Source organism: Laetiporus sulphureus, assembly GCF_001632365.1.
Source record: "Laetiporus sulphureus 93-53 unplaced genomic scaffold LAESUscaffold_3, whole genome shotgun sequence".
NCBI classification, from domain to species: Eukaryota; Fungi; Basidiomycota; class Agaricomycetes; order Polyporales; family Laetiporaceae; genus Laetiporus; species Laetiporus sulphureus.
The window spans coordinates 848,849-862,774 of NW_024468512.1; the positions used below are offsets into that span (position 1 = coordinate 848,849).

General features: G+C 52.5%; 7 protein-coding genes across 7 annotated transcripts; 4 read left to right on the forward strand and 3 right to left on the reverse strand.

Moving 5' to 3' along the window:
• Positions 1-658: 658 nt before the first annotated feature.
• LAESUDRAFT_629691 (EF-hand) lies at positions 659-1,581 on the reverse strand (the record flags this gene model as incomplete). The annotated part of the gene is made up of 6 exons (XM_040903378.1): positions 659-716; positions 770-878; positions 941-1,105; positions 1,161-1,194; positions 1,253-1,293; positions 1,476-1,581. Coding segments are annotated over 6 exons (513 nt in total), but the record flags the coding sequence as incomplete, so codon positions are not given.
• Positions 1,582-2,207: 626 nt separating this feature from the next.
• LAESUDRAFT_642904 (HAD-like protein) lies at positions 2,208-3,569 on the forward strand (the record flags this gene model as incomplete). Its single annotated transcript, XM_040903753.1, has 9 exons — positions 2,208-2,243; positions 2,314-2,405; positions 2,461-2,609; positions 2,671-2,714; positions 2,762-2,853; positions 2,912-3,112; positions 3,172-3,258; positions 3,318-3,358; positions 3,460-3,569. The coding sequence occupies 9 exons, from the start codon at positions 2,208-2,210 to the stop codon at positions 3,567-3,569; spliced, it is 852 nt and encodes a 283-aa protein (XP_040769150.1).
• A 147-nt stretch (positions 3,570-3,716) lies between these two features.
• Positions 3,717-4,008, reverse strand: LAESUDRAFT_642690 (uncharacterized protein; the record flags this gene model as incomplete). The annotated part of the gene is made up of 3 exons (XM_040903741.1): positions 3,717-3,767; positions 3,829-3,882; positions 3,949-4,008. Coding segments are annotated over 3 exons (165 nt in total), but the record flags the coding sequence as incomplete, so codon positions are not given.
• Positions 4,009-4,141: 133 nt separating this feature from the next.
• LAESUDRAFT_720638 (uncharacterized protein) lies at positions 4,142-5,846 on the forward strand. Its single transcript, XM_040907853.1, has 5 exons — positions 4,142-4,538; positions 4,604-4,664; positions 4,723-5,069; positions 5,170-5,394; positions 5,449-5,846. The coding sequence occupies exons 1-4, from the start codon at positions 4,442-4,444 to the stop codon at positions 5,382-5,384; spliced, it is 720 nt and encodes a 239-aa protein (XP_040769152.1). The 5' UTR covers positions 4,142-4,441; the 3' UTR covers positions 5,385-5,394; positions 5,449-5,846.
• Positions 5,847-6,371: 525 nt separating this feature from the next.
• LAESUDRAFT_269015 (uncharacterized protein) lies at positions 6,372-9,453 on the forward strand. Its single transcript, XM_040901792.1, has 11 exons — positions 6,372-6,566; positions 6,622-6,646; positions 6,708-6,797; positions 6,854-6,919; positions 6,969-7,096; positions 7,153-7,458; positions 7,516-7,541; positions 7,592-7,767; positions 7,831-8,143; positions 8,201-8,219; positions 8,276-9,453. Exons 1-11 carry the CDS (start codon positions 6,464-6,466, stop codon positions 9,340-9,342), a joined length of 2,319 nt encoding a protein of 772 aa, XP_040769153.1. The 5' UTR covers positions 6,372-6,463; the 3' UTR covers positions 9,343-9,453.
• A 1,643-nt stretch (positions 9,454-11,096) lies between these two features.
• Positions 11,097-11,924, forward strand: LAESUDRAFT_671372 (uncharacterized protein). The gene is made up of 5 exons (XM_040905460.1): positions 11,097-11,164; positions 11,218-11,235; positions 11,299-11,367; positions 11,427-11,550; positions 11,603-11,924. The coding sequence occupies exons 1-5, from the start codon at positions 11,152-11,154 to the stop codon at positions 11,763-11,765; spliced, it is 387 nt and encodes a 128-aa protein (XP_040769154.1). The 5' UTR covers positions 11,097-11,151; the 3' UTR covers positions 11,766-11,924.
• LAESUDRAFT_734274 (acid protease) lies at positions 11,891-13,581 on the reverse strand (the record flags this gene model as incomplete). Its single annotated transcript, XM_040910498.1, has 7 exons — positions 11,891-12,175; positions 12,235-12,276; positions 12,326-12,960; positions 13,033-13,222; positions 13,276-13,327; positions 13,379-13,399; positions 13,475-13,581. 7 exons carry the CDS (start codon positions 13,579-13,581, stop codon positions 11,891-11,893), a joined length of 1,332 nt encoding a protein of 443 aa, XP_040769155.1.
• Between the last annotated feature and the right edge of the window lie 345 nt (positions 13,582-13,926).

A 13,926-nucleotide genomic window follows, 5' to 3' on the forward strand; every position in this document is an offset into this window, starting at 1 on the left:
CTCCTCTCCTCATTGTCTCAAACTGCACTTTCGGCAGTTTCGAATTCACGGCGCATACATTCTGTCTCGCGTATTTGATCTGTCTGTGGGGTTGCATTGGACACTCTGTGTAAAAGCATCATCTCCGCTGACCATACGTTGACGGCGCTGCCCACCGGAATGATCACACAAGGCGGCCGGACTTTGATGGCCATGCGCGACTTCTTACCCTGACTCGCTCGGGACCAGCCACAGTCCGTGCAAATGATACATGCGGACGTACGTATTACGCTAGGGGATGTGGTTTTCTAATGGCGGGAAAACTATTCTCCACTAGCTTCCATGATTGAGGATCGTGCTTGGCAAGGCAAACGACATCAACAGGATATGCGGGCGCGACCATTAGACCCGCCTCCGCTACGGGATCAAAAATTACATGGACGCTGCAGATTTCGCATTCGCATAAATTAATTGATACGAGTGAGGATATATCATACAGCAGATTCGTACGCTTAGGGTTCTCATAGTATTATAGGGGCGCTGCTAGCCCATATGGGGTATGCAATTGCTCTGAGAATGGCTCCTTCCTATCAATGTGCCGCCGATGTGGTTACGGCGCACTCAACACAATCTGCGCAACCAATGAGTTAAGCGACATGACAACCAGACTGCACCAGCTGACCTTCATGAAGTCTTCATAGTTGAGCCGTGCCCAACCATCCCCGTTCGTATCGGCCCTTAACGCCCGTGAGCCTGACTGGACAGCACGCCGTAAATATCTCAAACGCACCGTTTGAATGCCTCCGTCAATGACTTGACAGCTACGCAAGCACGGACGAAACGGTCAAAAGTGATGCCAGGCGGAGGGCCACCATATCCTGCGGCGACGGGTGCAGAAGCTGCATACGTAACGGAATGGAAGTTAATCAGTCGCATATGAAGTGACGCGGTGACTACCCACCATACTTCTGTTCTATCAGAGTGAGAATTGAAGGAGGAAGATTGTACCCAAAGCTGCGAAGCGCCTCGGCCAGCTCATATCCCTCAATGGACCCAGACCGGTCTCTGTCGAAGTGTCTGAAGACTCCTTGCCAGTCTTGAATGTATTTCCACAGACCGCAGAACTCTACACGAGGCAATCAATCCTGATCGTAGGGTGTGGTCTACCGCATTAAGCTCACCATTAAATCCAATAGATCCACTTCGATCAGTGTCCTGAGATGACCAATACTCAAGTCAATCGCTATGCGAGCCATGAATGTGAGGCACGTACAAACATGGTCATCAACATCTTGACCGTGTCAAGATCGAACTCTGCAGGCATCAGAACGATTATCAGTTTCGAGAAGATAGCGATTCACGCTTGCCGCATCACAACTAGAAGACTAGCGCTGCAGCCGTACTGAAAAGACCACTTACTCGACCAATCGCCTGACCATCATCGTATCCACGATTAGAATATTCTTACTCCAACAGGCGGACCGCAATGCGCTCACCGTTCACAAGTGCGTTCTGCAGCTCTGAAACCGTAATCTGTCCGGTGTGATGGGTATTCACGGCACTGAACCATCGCCATAGCTGAGGATCGGCGCCGGGTGGGGGAATTGGCAAGGGTGGCAAGTCGCGATCGGTGTGGCTATTCGAGTGCGACAATGATGGGCTCGATCTGTACGCTGACGAGGGTGAATGCGAATGGTGGTGATGATGATGGTGGTGATGACTGTGGCTTGAGTGAACGGACATCGTGGATGGGGGTTGAGAGTCAGGAGAAGGAGCGCTGACAGAGCGGCGACATTGCCATGTTGGGCGCCTTAAATCATCAGCGTCAGGTCAGCGGCGAGCACCGAGTCAGATGAAGTGTATTGCCAGGGCGGGCCCGCAGTGGACATTGCAGCGCCCTTGCGGCGCGGCGCTCATCGTACACGAACTTGGCGAGCTGTGTTCGCCTACTGGCTGCATCGCCTAAGTACTGCGTCGGAGACGAGCTCGTGGTGGTATCTGACACGTTGGAGTCGCGAGGACTGGATTCCGGTGCAGGCGCGTCTTGCGAGCGCTTGAATTGGCAACCGGGGACGTCCACGTGCGTCCAACCGCCGGCATCTAACCGAAGCGTGTATGTCGCCGGCCCGCCAATCCAGCACCCTGATCCGTTTGCGCTGATGGCCACCCCCCTCGACTAGCCAAGTGCTCGTCAGCACCGACCCCCACGATCCCTGCCACTGCACAGCATGACTTCTCCGCATCTCAAGGCTGTGATATTCGACGTACGGTTCGCCGATGACGGTTCACCTCACGTCTCTCGCCGAAAGGCTAATCCGGCATTCTGCCTTGTAGGTTGGCGGCGTCGTTTGCCGCAGCCCGCTACTCGCTATTGCAGCCTACGAGCGAGAGCATGGGATTCCAGACAACTACATAAACTGTGCCATGTGAGGCTTGCCATCATCGCATTCGAGCATAAGGAATTCACGCCACACCTGCCAGAACGGGACGTGGCCGTCACGGTGCATGGCAGAAGTTCGAGCGGGGAGAGACGTCATTGTTCCATTTCTACGAGGCCTTTGGCCGCGAGCTATCAGACACCAAGTTGAACAATATTTGGTACATGCAATACTGCAAACGCAAGGGAATAGGTATATGTCCGATACTATCGCAATTTCGCACCGCCGGAGCATGGCTTACGACAACGTACAGAGCATCCCAAGCTCCCTGACAAACTGGAAATTGATGGCAGGGAGGTGAGCTCTAAATGGCAGAACCATTCCACATCTCAATAAATTCATAGCTATTCGGTCGGATGATGCGTGACAGCGGATCCTTTGATGAAGTAGTGGTGGAAGCAATCCGGCGTATCAGAGGCTCGTATCGGGCTATTACGTCTGCGGGGGAGACCGACTGACTGAATGGACCTGAAACACCATGCAGCTGCCGGGAGGTGGCGTGTCATCGCGCTCACTAACAACTTTTCCAAGACGGGCCTGGATATGATCGCAGAAGTGCCACCGTCGGCGGAACAGTGTCCTGATTTCACAATTGAATCCGAGCTGGCGTTTCTTGGCTGGAAGGAAGGACCAACGCCGCCTCGACTGCGAGCACTGTTCGACGACTTCTGCGACTCCAGTGCGCTGGGAATGCGGTTTGTGCTCGTCCCCATCCTTTAAGCTCTGACGATCATCCTAAGACGGTGACGGATAGGAAGCCTGATCCTGAGATCTACCTGCTGGCCTGCAAACGAAATTGTATCAAGCCATACGAGGCTGTCTTTCTTGACGACCTGGGAATGTGCGTGAATCTAGCCACGACTAGCGCGGTCTCTATCCTGACGTGATGTCCCATCACAGGAACCTTAAAGTAGCCCAGAATCTTGGAATGGAGACCATTCGTGAGTTAAAATCTTTCCCTAACCTCCGTTGTCTCGTAACTCTGCTTACTCATGGTTTGGATTATTTTCCTCTACCGCGTCGGGCGTCTCTGTTGGTGCAGATGTACCGATAGGCAACTCACTCGGTGCTATCAAGCAATTAGAAAGGAAACTCGGCATTGATCTCACAAGTGGACTGGAGCCGCACAATCGGTCTCCTTCGAAGCTATAATGCGCAGTGTATTCTGTTCCGAGCGAGTCCCAGTGTGAGATGCGGTATTGAAGCGACCCTGGATGATCCTTCATATCTAGAGAAGCATATAGCTGCGCAGTAGCTGCACAAATCTATTCGCTAGGCCGTCTCGGGCGTTCTTCCAACTTAGAATGGCTTGTCGGACGCAGGAGTCTTATCCTCGTAGTAGCTGCCTATCTAAAACCGATGTCAGCACGCGGGCCCGCCGCGGCTGGGTAGAATGGATCGTCCTACTTACCACAGGCACCTTGACGAGCACTTCCCGCTTCATCAATGGCGTCACTGAGAGATACTAGTGCGGCGAAATGCCAGGTCAGCGAAAAACCGAACAGAGTCGCAGCCTTATCATGATACGCACGTAGAGCGCGTATATGCCAAAGCCGACGCCCCAGACACCCAAGCTGGCTCCCCATCTGCGCAGCAACTGAGGGCAGGATCGCGTCTGTGAGACCGGCCTGGAATTTTGAAATAGTACAGAGAAGCACGCACCACAGCGGGACGTTTATACTCAGGAACGGCGTGGAGGGTTATCTTGGACATGGCTTCGTTTGGGCAATAGATGGTCGTTTGGTAACGAACGAGTTCGATGCTGGGTAGAGTCGTGTTCGACGCGAAGACCGCGGCCGGGAAGGAGCGGAGTTGTAACGCATCCGAGCTCGGGCGGTCGCCGAGAAGCGCCCGCGAAGGCGCTTTCACTCTCGCTGTTACTTGATCGCCTGCGCTCATTACCTTATAACTTATCTCTGTCCTCTGCTTTCTCCTGATTTCAACGTCCTACCGTTGCTTCTGGTCGGCTTCGCTATCGACACCTTGGGCCGGATCATTCTCTTGTGCCGATATCGCGGCCACACATGGCAAACCCTCGTCAAAGAAAAAAGCTGCGCTCGGGCTCCTACAAGCCAGTAAGCCATTCTCGTCGTGCGAAGAAGAGCCTGAACAAGCAACCACGTTCGTGGGTTTCTCGCGAATCGTTCATAAAAGGGACACCTTGTGCTGAGGTGGCACATCCTTAGCCATTCGTGGTCCGAAAGTACTTCAAGATGCATGGGACAAGCATAAGACTGTCAGACAAAAGTATGTTCATTATCTTCCCACCCCCGAGGGTGAGTGCCTCATACGTAAGACGAAACAGCTACGAAGCGTTGGGGCTCGTTGCATCGCTCAACCCGACGGCATCTGGAGGGGTCGAGAAACAGCTCGCCCCTCTAACGACTTCGCGGCCCGACGAATCCACAACACCTTCTTCAGGAAACAAGACATCAAGCATACCCAAGGGGTATGGCCGCGTTATCCGGGACGAGGATGGCAATATAGTGGGCGTCGAGTTACCAGAAGAAGAGCCGGAAGCAGACCCAATAGAGAAAACTATAGATGATCTGCCTGATCCGTCTCGAGACCAACAGCTGGCGCCGTGGGTGGGGTTGAATTCGAATACGATGGCTGGCCAATCAAGTGCATCGAGCACACATGTGGTACAAGGCAAGTGCCGTCAAGTGACCTTCATTCAAGCCATTGCTGTCACTTCTCGTGAATGGACGCTGACGGAAATTTTACGGACTGCCGCGGGGTCTATTTACAGCACTGGAAGAGATGTTGACACATAACGGAGCGCGAAAGCGGTTCTCCTCTACTGGAGAGGTCGCTATTCTTCGTCGACTGGTCGCTAAACACGGCCAAGACGCTGAAGCCATGGCGCGGGATAGGAAACTCAACCCGGATCAGCGCACGGCGGGTGAAATAGTGAGGGCTATCAAGAAAGCGGGTGGTTTTACGACGTTATCGCAGGATACGTAGGCATCGTTAGGTAGACACGTGTATGCGTTCTCAGGGGAGAGAAGGATGCTGATTCCTTTCCCAGCCAGTATCGTCATAAAGGATGTCAGTGCCGCTGGGAATATCCCTTCAAGTACGTTTCCGGTCGACCGGATGCTATACTCATATTGCAACATATTACCTTTGTACGTCCGTGACACTTGGCGTCCCATGATCGCATCGGAAGTCGCACAGGGTAGCCTTCTCGACCCACGGTGAATGCGAGCGTTGGTGGTGTGAAGGCTCAAGGGATTATAATAAGGTAGATGCGGCAGAGGCATGAGCTCCAAGAACACGCAGAGCTGTATACTAGAACACCTGGGATGTTTGCGTTTGCGCTTGATGCCGACACTATGTTAGGGTGGAATTTGCCGGTGGCACGATATCGCACGGAAGCTGAGAAGATTGCCAACGTTGGATTCTCGTAAAGGTCGCGGAGTTGTGGGGAGACGCTGGGATAATCTCCTCGGAAAGTGAGTAGAAATCTGGAACGGCGGGTCGCTGGAGGAAGATGGGTGGATGTGCGCTGGAGTCGCGATCGATGTGGCGGGGGTGATGCGGCTGAGACAGGGATGGCAACGCGGGGCGAAATGGGAATCGAGGACCGATTTGGTGGGATCGGATTCAATCTCGATGGCCGTTTCGTAATTCCAAAACTTATCAGAACTTTGCATGGCATGGCGCTGCAGCGAGTAAATGGGCTCAGGGAAGCTCTTGCGCGGCCAATCGCCGCCAGGCCTTGAACGGCGGTTATGGACTCGATGGCTCTTACTGACACGCCCCGGCCCAAACACTGGAATACACATTCCCAATCCAACTCCCCCGCCACTCCTGCCGCCCACCTTCCAACGCAGACCCCAGCCGCCTGCTTCTCTTGTTTCACGTCGTACACGGAAGGATAATGGAAGGATAATGTACCAGATCCAATTTCCTGCCCATCTGGTTCTCCGAGCTTCGCGCCCTGCATCTCCCTCCGCTCCTATAAAACCTCCATCGCCTCATGCCCTCCGGTCTCCTGACTTTACATCCGGGCATCTACAGCTCCTGCCTCTTCTCGACCAATGTCGCCAAGGAGCCCGACTAGCAGATCCTCGTCCACCTCCCCTCGCCCCACGGGCCGGCGCGTGCCTGGACAGCCCAAATCCACGCGGCAACAATACAGCGGTGGGTACCAAGCATGCCCATCAATAATCCTTCTTCTCACTGCCCTCTTATCCAGCATGTGGCGCATGTCGCATGAGAAGGTTCGCGTTTGCCATTCGTATCTCCATGTGTCGTCTTGACCTTTGTGGACCTGATTCTCAGAGTGCGTTGCGACCTCAAGGATCTGCCTGTATCTCCATCAGGGCAACATCCTCCCTGTTCAAATTGCAGCGAGCGCGGCTTGAAATGCGTGTATGTAAAGTTTCCTTTGTGTCTGACAGGCTATGTCGACGTTAGATCTTCATCAGGGACGAGTTTGCTGAAGTCAAAGCTGTCAAGCTACTTCGGCGTGGTCGCCGTCTACAGCAAGTAGAGTAGGTGATATCCACTTTGGCTAGGGAGTATTCTCAACAATTGCTTCAGAGCCGTATATGGCCAGAACTCGAGCGACGAGGGCTCGCTACATTCCGTTCCTTCTCCTCGTAGCGTCATTCCGAGGCTCAGACCCGAGTTCTTCAACTCTCCTTTCTTTCATCGATTTCATACGCAACGTGAGTGAGACTGCACGCCCCTTTTGCCTGCCCTCCCTGATATTTACCTCGTCCAGGACCTATTCTGGAGCCGATGGAGTACTGCAACAGGTACTATGAGTTCTGCAAAGGCAATAAAGAGCCTTTGCAGGCTCCCGGTCAGCTCGTTGCACTGGTATTGGTCGTGTGGGCTGCTAGCTTCGGTGTCAACGAATATGGGGTTGAAGAGCTGTACGACGGGCAGGTAAATGCGCGTCGACGAAAAGACCGCATCAATGAGATGGTCCAGGAACTCTTGTCTCTCATCGATATCCATGGTCTCCTGCGGAAACCTTCTTGGGATGGTGTTAGAGTACTCTTGTTAACGTTGCCACTGACGCGAGGCAAGTTCTCATCGTCCTTACCTGTGAGGCTGGGCTTGCTGATCTCCGTTGTGACAGAGGTACAGACTCCTCTGGAGCGTTTGGTGAGTCTGGAACGCAGAATGATGTGTGCTCTCTGCTCATCGGTCTATAGACAATGTACGAGGCAACCATAAGCCAAGTCTACAGTATCTGCAGCCTCGCATCAGCTTGTTCCGTCAACAGCGGTCAAGGAGAATACGTAGATGCTCTCGTCCGGGCGCGCATCTTCTGGTATGCCCATGTGTTTGACGGCGTAACCAGTGGATTGAGAGGCGGCCGGATCTTGCTGTGAGCATCCTATATCTAGACATTCGTAATTCCGTGCTAACGCGCTATCTTGTATCTCCGCAGGACTGATGATGATCTTACTTCGTTCGAGGCGACTCTCCCTCCCGTAGGAGAAAGCTCTGCGACGTCCGCCGTCTACACGTTCGCCTTCCGCTATGCGACAATACCCATCCGCATAGCGTCCGTATGTCGGGACGTCCATGCCGCGCTCACGGGTCCCAGGGCCCGTCAAAGCCGTGAGATCGGGGAAGTCAAGCTGCACGATGCATGGGAGACACTTGACCAATGTTGGAAGGACTTCGAGGGGTTACGGCAGCTCGGCACGGACGGATTCGTCCAGACTGAGGACGTTGAACGGTTCATCGATGGCTGGCAGGTAAGAGACGCTTCTACGCATGGTCACACTGCAATTTAACCCATTATTCAAACTCAGATATTCATTTTTGAGTGTCGTAAGTCTTTCCAGGCATTTCCGAGGATAGCTTTGATCAATTAACGAGCTTCGCAGACAATGTCATACGCGAAGCGCTAAAACAACGCCTCGTTGCACGGCCAGCACCCGAAGCACCCTTTCTTCCGGACGGCCATCCATCCCCTCGAAGCCGCGAATACGACGCGATCGTTCGACTGCATGCCAAGTCCAATACAAGATGTCAGGCCGTCGTCAGGCATGTCGTGTCTATTCTCAGGCGCAACTTAGGAACGCAGTTCTTCCAGTTCGACACTGCCCTCATCCGTGATGGATGTTTCTTCGCAGGGTTCTTGCTCGCGGGGGACTCCGGCAGTGCAGAGGACGTCGAAGTCTGCCTTCAGGCTCTGCGGGAGATGCGCTGGACGTTCTGCAAAAGCGACGAGCGGGAACAAACCATCAGGATGATATGGGAGTCTCGACTCTCACAAACTCGGAATGGTCGTAGTTTCACTGGCAGCCCCTTGGAAGATGATCTGTTGCGGTCATCAGCATCAGAACATCCCTATGGAAAACGCTCTCTGAATCGGCCGATCAGCGTCCCTCCTCTATCACTGTCTCTTTGCACGGTTCCTGCCGCGCTTAGCCCGGCATCTGCCCCGAGTACTGCTTGCTCGACGAATAGTAATTGGCCTACGAGCACTCCACCCAGCAGTGCGGGTACGGGCATGTATGATGGATCCATGCCGTCTCAGCGGGCTTCGCCGACGTCCCCATTCGCACATTCTCCGCCAAGCAGCCTGAGCATCGACACCCTCCACAGCAAGTCTGCGTTTCCCAGCACGCCTTCGCTGGTCCTGGAGGGTCCTGGTCAGACGGGACGTATAGGCGAGCAGGGAGGATTAGATCAAGTGTTTTATTTTCAGCAATATGGTTTCAGCGGTGCAAGTGAGCCTCTGAGCAGCCATCACATGTCTCACCCACCTACCATTCTTCCTCCACCTGCCACCACCGACTACCACGCTGCTTCGACATTCTTCGACCATAATTCCGTCACATTCTCGAACCCGACAATCTCCCAGAGCAACGCTTGCTCCGGCGTTGTGGTCCCATCGTCTACAGTCAGCAATGATGGACGCCAACTAGGAGACGAACATTTTTACTAATCATCTGCATTGCATCTATGTTACTCCGCCGCTGATCTATGTTGCCATACTTACACATACCAGGAACAATCATTCTACCTGTGCATTTCTTGGGCGTATCACTAGAGCCTTTGTATTCATCAACAAATCTTGTCCCCTTGTGAAACATGCTCACCAAATGTCGTCCCCAGCACTGTATCTCAGGTCCGTTAGATTATATGTCACAGCACCGCTTCCAAATGCATGTGCGCCACTATATATGGATTTTTGCCTCGCCAGATGATACCTCGTGTATCTGTGTGCGATCGTGAAGTAAGACGCTCAGGTACGACTCCAGCCCAATGGCGCCAGACAATTTCTCATGGTGGTTCGCATTCAATTGGACTCGGTGTCAAGAAGCAGAGTAACGGGAGGGCGAGCACAAGGACCCGAGCCTCGTTGTGTCATATCCGAGGGAATTATGACAAAGGTCGAGGCTATTGCTAGATAGCAATCACGTAGATATGAACAGAGACGCAAGGACGCTGAAGGAAGAGTTCACGGCACCATCCAATCATCATCTTCAATTTCCGTCCGCATACTGAATCATGGCGATACGCCCTGAGCAGCAATGCCACGGGTCGGCGTGCCGCAGCAGTCATTCACTACTTTATTTGATTGAACGGTGATTGATACATACACGATAATCTTTCCCATCATAGACCCCGCGCGCACACGCCCACCAATTTCATTTTCCAACGGGTCACACTGGCACGAGTTGATCCGCATTGACATGGAGCGACATCCTGGCCAGCAAACCTGAAGCAGGATGCTGCAAGGTGTTCTCCTCAATCAATATTGACCCCGCGATCGAACGCTTCTGGCCATGAGAAAGAGTAAAGGTGAAGAATCAAGATGTCAAACCCTGTTTTCTCGCTGCGTTCGACAGGATATTAGGGTAGGAAGCGGGGACTAACGAACATAAGTATGGAAGAACCGATTGTGATGATGATTTGGTGCGGTGTAAAATAAGTTGTTCTTCTGCACGGAGCTTCATCAACCCGACTCGGACTAAGGGAGCGAGTGATGACGTACAGATGTTGATGTTGACGTTGACGTTGAGACCTCTGGATTGAACGCAAGCGAATTATCGGCATTAACGTTGTTACAGCATCACGACACAATCAAACTAGGCGTACATCGTATGAATGGCAATGTGATGCGTTCACGCTTCGCATAGAGGCAGGAGCATCCACATTGTTTGCCAAGCATATCCGAATCCCATGTCGTTGCGGGATGCAATGGAATCTTGCAGCGGAAATAGCCAGACTAACCCGTCGATGACATACCCACTACTAATGAGGCGGACGCTATTAGGCCTGATGATCACCGAGATCTCGGAAAATACTTCAGAGCGTTCCGACGCGTTAATGGAGAAGCACCAGACAATATGCATTCCGCATCGAGATTGCCGACCATTTATGATACTTAATGGCAGGGACGTCGCGGGTGGAAGTCACTGCCGGTCTTTGATGGCCTTCGACTAATACAATTGTACTTTCTGAACCAAGTGATGTGCCCTGAAGCTTGCAGAAGTCAAATCTTCCAGGTCAATTGAATGATGGAAGACTCCACGAACTTTGTGCCAGCAGTGCGAGCGGCTCTTATGTAAAACCTAACTCTGAGCCAACGCATATGGGGCAATCGCTTATGTAAGCAACACTGCCGCCCGCTGCCTAGACCTACCGCAGCGCAGCTCGACTGGAGCAGCAGCACTCTCTTTGCTACGACATATACGACATCCACGATAGCCCATCACCCGCTTGACGACATTTAATTGTAAAGCTAACCATGGACTTCATTTGTGAGCCCCCTCACACAGCTTTCGACGGAAAAAATCTGACCACCACGTAATAGTTTGTATTCCTCTCGTTTGTACGTATGATCGACTGGCAGCACCAATGCGATAGATGAGTCCCAATTGACCATTTTGCTCAGGGGGCTGCCCGACGAAGGTACACCCGGTTGGGGATCAGACTCCCCGGGTCTGTCCCAGGTGCCATAACGGTAAGCTAGAGCACATTATGTGTGTTTGAAGTTGCACATGCTGAGCGTCCGCTGTGTAGCATCTGTTACGTCCGCCAAATCGCGGAGATGGTTCGAGTTTTGCTTCGTGCCCCTTATACCTATGAGATCAGAACGCATATGGACTTGCTGTATATGCCAGTGGAGTGTGCCCATCCAGCCAGGGTCAGTATTATCGCGTCTTGATATTTACGCGTTAGCTGAACTGCCATGACAGGTGGGAGCCTGCTTTGCCTGGGCCCATCCCTCAACCAGTACCACAGAACCCATGGCAACAGCCCCCCGCCGCTTATAACGGGGCTTCCAACGGTTATATCCAGTCGGGATACCAGCCAGGGTACATAGACCAGAGCCAAGGTCCGAAGAATGATGCACACTAAACCATCTTCACATCATGAAAGTCCTCCATTGTTCTCGTCGAGATATGACAAGTATCTGTTGTAATTGTAGCAGCTTTATCATAGTGTATATCCCCTAATGTATCGCATGTGACAGTCGCCTGCGTCTAATATGCTACCCGTTTTCTGTCGTACCGTTGCAAGCAAGAATGTACAATGAAGGTCAAGAAGAGACCAAACACAAAGCCACATGCTGTGGCAATGCCGCAAATATCGGCTCCTGTAAGATCATGAGACTGATAAGGCTGTGCATAAATTTGACCAGGAGACGTAGAGTCGTTGCCTCGGTCCTGGCGAAAATGAGCGAGAGACGACACAGGATCGGTGAGTCCCCGCAGACCGACCATTGGCGGTCGGCTAGCGATAGCCGCGTGGTGAGTAACATACACGTTCTAAGGAACATGGAAATCAGCGGAGGCTTTCGCATAATTTTGGCGGTGCAAATGCGTACCCGGAGGAAGGTGTCTCCGAGAAGCCAATCACCGGAGAAGACCTGGAGAGAAGATGAGTCGAACGGGGTAGCAAATAAAAATTGGTCTTACCCCATCGTTAGCTTGTATACCGCCCATGCACCAGCCGTCTTGTTTTCCGCTGCCCTGTTCCCAGCTGATGTCCGAAGGATCAATCACATATTCCTTCTGATTTCCGGCGTCGCCGAGTATGAAGCCAACGACAACAGCCCTATTGCAGCGGACCTGCCAGCCTGCGTCGGTATTTCTTGCGTCGCCGACCGATTCCCAAAATCTCTGTACATCGGAGGAGGGGCCTAGAATCAGAGTGGTACCAGAGTCCAAGATAGCTATGGGCGTCGCAGAACCCTGCACATCGGATTTGGACAGATTGAATGTCGTGGAATTGATTGTCAGGGATTGAAGAGGAACCTTCCAATAGTTGTAACTGGAGCCGCCAGCAGAAGAGACAGGCAGATAATTCATGTCAGAACTAGAATTGGCGAAGGCAGGATCCAGTTGCCCGATGGTGAATGAGGAGCCGGTTTGGTTTCGCCCCAATTGGAATGCGAAGAAACGGTTGCTTTCATTCAAAGACGCAAAAACATTTTCGGCGAGCGTCCGGCCATCGGTACTCGGAATGGAAGCATCCGCTGGGAAGGAAAGTCCCAGAATGCCGCTGTAGCCTGTGCCTGAAAGGTCAAGTCCATCGGTCGCATTCGCCAAAGCTGCCGAGCACATGAAAACAAGGAGACCGTTGGCTTAGTTGTCCATCAGTTAGAAAGAAATCAACCGCTAACCGAGAACTTGCGAGGAAATTTCGTACGACCCCAGAGCAACGGTATCGGTACCTATAGCGCCAGAGACAGACCCCAGAAGATATTGCAGGTGGAAGGAGGCGTTTGTCAGTGACAGAGAACTCGACGCCGTCGCATTGTACTTCGTGATGCCCTGACAGTCTTGACCGACACAGTTCGATGAGACGACCCACTTGAAAAGGTCTGAATGAACACCTGGACTACCGCCGTTACTCCGCGACATACCAGATCCGACGACCCTGTATCGAGAAGAACCATGAAGTTCTGTCCGCCGATGCTGGAAAGAATTGAACAGCAGCGGCGCGATTAGAGGTAAAGGGATGCCCACCTTACGGGCACGAGATAGGCACTGGCATATCCATGGAACCCAGAAAGACGTTCACGGTTGACGTCAGCGTTTACATACGTAGTATCGCAATCTTACAATTCATTCGCATTAGATAGCGAGACCGCACTGTTAAACCCTTGAGGACTTGACCCAGGGCGTCGAGGAACACGAGTGAGCGGGATTGAAGCACCACTAGCAGCCATTGTGCGAGAGCTCCTTTGCAGCAGCCGAATTTACAGATCGACAAGAGGGAGTACACCAAAAGCGAGTTGCATTTTGAATACAATGCGTGGAGAACGAATCGGCTGACAGAGGCTGTCGGTGTGCATACAATGCTTCATTTTCGCTCGAAGTCTGAAGACCTGACGGCTAGTTGCCACGTCAAATTTCCGATATTTGATGTCAGTGAGTTCAACCACAAAACCGTGCGCTAGCAACATCCGCGCATTCAATTAAAGCAAGCATATATAGCTCACATTACCTGGAGCGTCGTGGGTCGGAGTCCTGTCGTAGGCGACAACCGGTCGAATCAAACAAAAGGTTTCCTC

Coding starts and splice junctions, on each gene's coding strand:
- LAESUDRAFT_720638 (XM_040907853.1), top strand. CDS start 4,442: ATGGCAAACCCTCGTCAAAGAAAAAAGCTGCGCTCGGGCTCCTACAAG. Junction 4,539..4,603: donor GAGCCTGAACAAGCAACCAC/GTTCGTGGGTTT, acceptor GCACATCCTTAG/CCATTCGTGGTCCGAAAGTA. Junction 5,070..5,169: donor GAGCACACATGTGGTACAAG/GCAAGTGCCGTC, acceptor GTCTATTTACAG/CACTGGAAGAGATGTTGACA.
- LAESUDRAFT_671372 (XM_040905460.1), top strand. Junction 11,368..11,426: donor CTGTCCCAGGTGCCATAACG/GTAAGCTAGAGC, acceptor TCCGCTGTGTAG/CATCTGTTACGTCCGCCAAA. Junction 11,551..11,602: donor AGTGTGCCCATCCAGCCAGG/GTCAGTATTATC, acceptor CTGCCATGACAG/GTGGGAGCCTGCTTTGCCTG.
- LAESUDRAFT_269015 (XM_040901792.1), top strand. CDS start 6,464: ATGTCGCCAAGGAGCCCGACTAGCAGATCCTCGTCCACCTCCCCTCGC. Junction 7,542..7,591: donor AGACTCCTCTGGAGCGTTTG/GTGAGTCTGGAA, acceptor ATCGGTCTATAG/ACAATGTACGAGGCAACCAT. Junction 7,768..7,830: donor AGAGGCGGCCGGATCTTGCT/GTGAGCATCCTA, acceptor GTATCTCCGCAG/GACTGATGATGATCTTACTT.